Source organism: Neophocaena asiaeorientalis, unplaced genomic scaffold, assembly GCF_003031525.2.
Source record: "Neophocaena asiaeorientalis asiaeorientalis breed wild unplaced genomic scaffold, Neophocaena_asiaeorientalis_V1.1 scaffold629, whole genome shotgun sequence".
Classification (NCBI taxonomy): Eukaryota; Metazoa; Chordata; class Mammalia; order Artiodactyla; family Phocoenidae; genus Neophocaena; species Neophocaena asiaeorientalis.
In genome coordinates this window covers 7,121,788-7,128,463 of record NW_020175468.1, presented here as the reverse complement: position 1 = coordinate 7,128,463, position 6,676 = coordinate 7,121,788, and the positions used below count along the sequence as shown (strand labels likewise).

At 54.0% G+C, this 6,676-nt stretch overlaps 1 protein-coding gene across 1 annotated transcript in view; it reads right to left on the bottom strand.

The window, feature by feature from the left end:
• Positions 1-1,787: 1,787 nt before the first annotated feature.
• The window catches only part of LOC112415372 (cytochrome P450 2F5-like), a 37,482-nt gene continuing 32,593 nt past the window's right edge, over positions 1,788-6,676 (bottom strand). Inside the window, 8 exon segments of the mRNA XM_024768299.1 lie at positions 1,788-2,914; positions 2,916-2,982; positions 4,105-4,254; positions 4,859-4,921; positions 4,924-5,043; positions 5,895-6,042; positions 6,442-6,461; positions 6,464-6,617. Of these exon segments, the coding sequence (XP_024624067.1) occupies positions 2,806-2,914; positions 2,916-2,982; positions 4,105-4,254; positions 4,859-4,921; positions 4,924-5,043; positions 5,895-6,042; positions 6,442-6,461; positions 6,464-6,617 (831 nt within the window). The 3' untranslated portion in view covers positions 1,788-2,805.

Here is a 6,676-nt window from a genome sequence, read left to right as displayed (position 1 = left end):
TGAGTAGAGTTCCCTGTGCTATACAGCAGGTTCTCATTAGTTATCTATTTTATACATATACATGTATATATGTCAATCCCAATCTCCCAATTCATCCCACCCCACTTTCCCTCCTTGGTGTCCATACGTGTGTTCTCTACATCTGTGTCTCTACTTCTGCCTTGCAAACAGGTTCATCAGTACCATTTTTCTAGATTCTACATATATGCGTTCATATAAGATGTTTTTCCCTTTCTGACTTACTTCACTCTGTATGACAGTCTCCAGGTCCATCCATGTCTCTACAAATGACCCAATTTTGTGGTTGAGTAATATTCCATTGTATATATGTACCACATCTTCTTTATCCATTCTTCTGTTGATGGGCATTTAGGTTGCTTCCATGACCTGGCTATTGTAAATAGTGCTGCAGTAAACATTGGGGTGCTTATGGTTAAAATATTATACTTCCCTTTTTTTTTTTTTTTTTGTGGTACACGGGCCTCTCACTGTTGTGGCCTCTCCCGTTGCGGAGCACAGGCTCCGAACGCGCAGGCTCAGCGGCCATGGCTTATGGGCCCAACCGCTCCGCGGCATGTGGGATCTTCCCGGACCGGGGCACGAACCCGTGTCCCCTGCATCGGCAGGCAGACTCTCAACCACTGCGCCACCAGGGAAGCCCTATACTTCCCTTTTAATTCATTTGGTTCCACATTACAAATCTAATCTCAAGTTTGTCATTTACTCTTAAACAATATAAATTCTTGTCTCTGTTTCTCTCTGTTGCTCTATAATTCGGACTCTATTTCTCTCAATCTCTGTCTTTGGCTGAATCCTTGTGACTGTCTCCCTTCCTGCCTGTCTCTGTTTCTTCTCTTGAGGCTTCTCTCTGGTTCTCTTTTTGTCCTTTCAGATCTCTGTCTCTCTTCGGCTCTGTGCCTCTCTTAATTTCCATCTTGACTTTAGCACCTCCTTGTCTTCCTTCTCCTTGGGCATCTCTTATCTCTCCCCTTTTCTCAGTTCCTCTCTTTTTCCTCCTCTGTCTCTCTGTCTCTCTCACTCCCAATCTTTGGTTTTCAGGATCTCTATGTATCTCTCTATCTCTGTCTGTCTCTTTCTCTTTGTCATGTGTTTCTCTTTCGCATCTCTCCATCTTTCTTTCTCAGGACCTCTGAATCTCTCCTTTCCCCCCTCCACCTCTGCATCCCTGCCTGGGCCCTGGGGCAGACTCTGTGCTTGGCCTGTGGTGGGAACAGTGTGGGGATTAGGGAGCCACCACCCCATGTGGGGGCCACCTATAAGCCTCCCTCCAGCCAGGTCCATACTCAGCAGAGCATGTCCCAGCTTCTGGGTGACCTTGGGGAGACTCCACTCAGGCTAGGGCCTTCCAGGTCACCTCTGCGCATGGCTAGCGGGGCCAGCCTCCTATCTGACTCCAGCTCAATGAAACTTGAGATGCCTGCTCCTTGAGAAAAGCTACTGTCAGCAGATGTCAGCTTGTCAGGTCCAGTCCCAAGCTGCGAGGCCCCATGCCTGGGACCGCTATCCCCACCCCAGAGGGAGGAAATGCAAGACAAAGAAACAGTCCAATGAGAGGGATGAGGAATGGGGGAGAGTTTTGGTCTTCCAGTGCCTCACTTCCCCATTCATTGCCCTTCCGCTCTTTCTCTGGTCATTTTTGTTTCTTTCTTTGTCTCTGTCTTCTATTCTCTCTCTCTTTTTTTTTTTTCGGTACACGGGCCTCTCACCGTTGTGGCCTCTCCCGTTGCAGAGCACAGGCTCCAGACGCGCAGGCCCAGCAGCCATGGCTCACAGGCCCAGCCGCTCCGCGGCATGTGGGATCTTCCCGGACCGGGGCACGAACCCGTGTCCCCTGCATCGGCAGGCGGACTCTCAACCACTGCGCCACCAGGGAAGCCCTCTTCTATTCTCTTTGCGTCCCTAGGTCTCCGTCTCCATATCTCTCTGCTTTCCTCTGTGTCTCTGACTCATAAGATTTTGAAAAGCAGTGTTGGAGCCAGATGATCTGCGTTCCAAACCCAGCTCTGCCCGTTTCTGGCTGTGTAATATCGGGCAAGTCACTTCACCTCTCTGAGCAACCTCAGTTTGCTCATCTGTAAAAATGTATAATAAAATTGCTTTGTCTCATAGGGATATTTAAATCAGGCATTTGGACCAGTGTGTGAATAGGAAGCACTAGGTAAGTGTTAGTAATTGTGATTTCTCAGCCTCTGGGTCTGTTTATTTCTCCGGGTCTCTCACTTTCTCCCTGCTTGCATCTCCATCTTTGTACAGTGCCCTGCCTCTCTTGCAGACCTTTTCCATATCTCTCTAGGCTGCTGTCTTTTTCTTGGCCTTGGCTTCTCTGCCTCTGTCTTCATTCGAGCCCTCACAGCCTTTACCTTCCAGCCTGTCTCCAGGAAACAATTTCTCCCAGTTTTTAACCACCCTAAGGGTGAGGGTTGAACTCATCACAGCCAGGTGTCTCCCCTCTCTGCAGCGACCTTCCTTCTCCCCATCCTAGAGGACTATCCTCCTCCCTTTAATTCAGCCAAGGCAGGTTCGAATCTATTCTAATTTATTATAAATTGATACAAAATCCCCCAAAGTGTGCGCAATAGAACGAGTTCTGTGGATAAAACAAGGCATGCACTTCCCCTTCCCCTTGGCTTTCTCTGCCTCTGGGGGCTCAGAAGGTAAAGACAGGAGCGATGGGGGATGGGCATGCGGCAGGTGAGGGGAAGCGAGTGTGACAGCGAGAGGGATGGGGCGCAGGGGAACGGGCGGTCCTCAACGCTCACTGGCGAACCTGGAAGGGATGCGGCGTCAGCGCGAGCGCAGGCACAGCTGGAAAGGCCGCGGCAAATTGCAGAGGCCGGAGCTGAGCGGGGTCAGGTCGACGTCCTCGGGCGCTCCCAGCGGCTCCAGCAAGAAGCTGCAGGATGGCGGTGAGGAAGAGGAAGAGCTCCCCGCGCCGCAGCGACTCGCCCAGGCACAGCCGGCCTCCCACAGGGAGAAAGGGTGGGCAGGAGCAATGAGACAAGATGGGGTGAGGGGCGCCCTCAACTTTCAAAGGAAAACATGAGAATAACGGCTGGGTACTCACGGACCCATCCATCTAAAAGTCTGGAAAAGACAGTTTAAGTAAATCGTGGACCTGCTGCAAGTGCAACATTGCTGGGGTTCGAGTCCCAACTCTGACAGTACTAGTTTCCTGATCTTGGACAAGCCACAGTTTCTGGGTAGGTACCTGAAATGGGGAGGGTAATAGTGCCTCATTTTGTTGTTGTGAACATATATAATGCACTAAGCACTATACTGCTATTAATTTAATCCTCTTAATAACTCCAAGAGGTGGACCTTTTTATGATCTTCATTTTATAGATGTAAAAACTGGGGCACAGGGACGTCCCTCGTGGTCCAGTGGCTAAGACTCCGCGCTCCCAACGCAGGGGGCCCCGGTTTGATCCCTGGTCAGGGAACTAGATCCCACATGCCGCAGCTAAGAGTTCGCATGCCGCAACTAAAGATCCCGCATGCCGCAACTAAGACCTGGTGCAGCCAAATATATAAATAAATACATAAATAAGTAAATATTTAAAAAACAAACAAAACCGAGGCGCAGAGAGGTGAAGGAACATATCCAAGGCCACACAGCTAGAAGATGACAAAGCTGGGGTCTGGCAGCAAAGCCCAGCTCTTAGCCACCACTCTCAGAGGTATCACCTGGTGCACAGTAGGCAGTATGGTAAGTTACCTATTATTATTCACCCCACCCCCTTTTCTAACACTGAGTTAAACAGGAAAGATTTTTTTCAGCCGGGTAAAGACCAAAGCCAAGAAAAACCAGGACCACTTCAACTGCACCACCCAGTGGAGAGACTGACAGTGACCAGGTCCAAGTTAAATTACAATATTATCCTGACTCCCGGCCTCCCTCCGTGGGGATTTCAGTTGCTATCGGCCTATAGGAGCAGAGCTGGGAAGGAGAAGGAAATGTCTTTGCATATCCAAAGCTGAGGATGGGATGGGACGAAGAAGTGAGAGGGTTTGGGGAGTGGAACTAGGCCTGGGGAATGCAGGTGGAATATGGGTCCAGAAAGACTGGATCTTGCCCCTGACCACTCTCACCGGCTGAGAAAGGCATGAAGGCAGAGCTCTTCTTGAAGGACTGATTGGCAACCAGAAAATGCTCAGGGTTGAATTCCCGGGGCGTCAGAAATTGGCTGGGGTCGTAGTGGACTGTATTAAGGAGGGTGATGATATCCGTGCCCCATGTGGGTGGAGAGGCAGAATCAGTGGTGTTAGAAGGGCTGGGAGGTTCCCAAACTAGGATTTCCACTGTACAGAGCTGGGAGTCCTGGGGACATGATAAGGGGTGGTGGAGCATAGGACTCCACAGGGGTCCAGGAAGTCTAGGGTGTGGGAGTCTAGGGTTCCCAGTGATGGGTGCTGGAAATGGTTTTGTTGGGGTCTGAGGCAGGGATGCGGGATACCCCCCTTGTAGGAACAGATTTGGCGTTCCTGGGGCGGGAGTGCGGTCTCTGAGAACAGTATTTAGGTACAGGGGCTCCCCAGGATAAGGTCTGAGACCTTGGGGATTTCAGAGAGGGTCTTAGGAAAGGAGCCTCTCATAGGGAAGAGGTCTGGGGTTCAGGACGTGGTCTAGTCCACCATGCTGTGGCATACGGCTGAGTTTCTGGATTTAAGGGCCTCAGATGTCTGTTGCTAGGGCTTGGGTTGCCAGTTGCTAAGGTCCGGGGTGCTGATTGCTAGGGCCTGGGATATTCCTTGCTAGAGCCGCAGATGCCTGTTGCAAGAGCCTGGGATGCCTCTTCCTAAGGTTTCAGGTGTCGTTTGCCAGGTGTCCAGAGCACCTTGGGTAGCAGGAAGCCTTGAAAAGTCGTGTCCCGAGTGACGCGGTGTGGGAAGCTCATGGGATGACGTCTGCGAAGCACTGCACCTCGTGGATCACCGCATCTGTGTAAGGCATGGCCGCTCGGTCCTCCAGCGCAGGCAGCCACACGCGTCCCAACACGCGGTCGATCTCCTCCTGTACGCGGGCTGCAGGTGGAGGGGGGAGCGTTGTTGAGGGTATCAGCAGGCTTGACTGTGCTGAGAAGAGGTGTGTGTGACTGCGTGTGGAAGGGGTCCAGTCAACGCTTTCCAGTCGGGGGGCGGGGCGCGCTGCAGGGATGCATGTGAAGGTTAGCCGGAGCTTCGGAGGGAGGCATTGAGTTCAGAGATGTAGGTGAGGGCGTAAGTTTCGTTCGTGCCAGGGCTCCTAGGGGCGGGGTTGTGCGGAGGGGGTTCGGGGCTGCTTAGGGTCCAGGCCCCTGATGGGATTGCCGGCGGGACTTCGAGGACCAGGGCTGCAGGAGGATGGATGGAGTGAGTGGGGTGTGCGGGAGAGCTGAGAAATCGGGGGTGAAGCAGGCGGCAAAGACCCAGTCAGTCTCCGCACAGCGTCCTGGAGGCCAAGGTTCCGCGAAAGACCCAGAGGTGGGGTTTGGGGAGGCGGGGTCGCAGACTCTGCGGTGCGGGCCGTTCAGACTGTGTGGGAGGAGATGGGTTCCTGGGGAGGCCCGGTGTCTGAGGCTCTGGGGCCGGGCTCTGGGCGGGCTGCGCGAGTTATGTGGGCAGGGTCAGAGGTGGGCGGCAAAGCAAGATCATGAGGGCGGGGTCTGCGTCCCGGCAGACCCGGCAGGCTGTGTGGATGGCGGGGACCCCGTGGGTGGGGGTCAGCCTCCGGTGGGCTTGCGGGTTTGGCTGTGCGACCCAGGCGCGAGCTGGAGGCTCTCACTCCAGACACACTGGGCTGGAGCTCATTGTTTGTGGGCGGGGCTTCGAGGAGGGAGGAGCGGGTGTGCTCTACCGCGCCGTGTGGGCGGGTCTCCCCACCAGGCTCCCGGCGCTCGCATCTTGCACTTTTGGATACTTCATGAGCGCGAGGAAAGCGCGGCGCAGCGTGGTACCCACGGTCTCGGAGCCTCCAAAGAGCAGATTGTGTGTGGTCATCAGCAGAGTATCCATGTGGAAGTGGCTCAGCGGGTCCTGCTTCTCCTGCGGGGGATAAGAGGTGGGGATGTGAACAAGGCCGCGGGGGGATCCTGCGGGCTCGGATCCTGTGCGACCCGTTCCCCACAGACCTGCACAACTGCTACTGGGTGCCACTTCAGCCCCTCCTCTCTTTAATTTTGTTTCCTTGGGGGAGCTGGGGAGCGCGGAAGGGCAGGGTAGGGAGAATCTCAGCCGCGGGGCCCACAATAAAAAATCCTTAAGGATTTCTTAAAGAGCTGTTAATTGGCGGAGGCCCCGAGTGGCCCCAGCAGAGCCAGGTGTTCCAGCTTCACTTCCCGGATGTGGGGAGATTAAACCCAAACGCGCTCAACTCGGGATCCTTGTTGGTCTGAGGCAGAATAGCAGGTCAGACCAGAGATGAGACTTCCAGGCAGGGCTTACCTGTGCCATCTTGGTAAGGAGCAATCAATGACGTCCCGGGGAGAGTTTGGGTCGAGGGAGGCCTGGTGGTCACAGACACTGCGGGCGATGAGGTCCTTCATGCGTCCGAAGTTCTGGAAAAGGTGTTGGTGCAGCCCGGGCACCCAGTCCAGGAGGCTCGGAAAGATATGGTACCGCTGAGGATGGAGCAGAGCTGTAGGGATTAGGAGGAACAGACAGACAGGGAGGTAGGGTG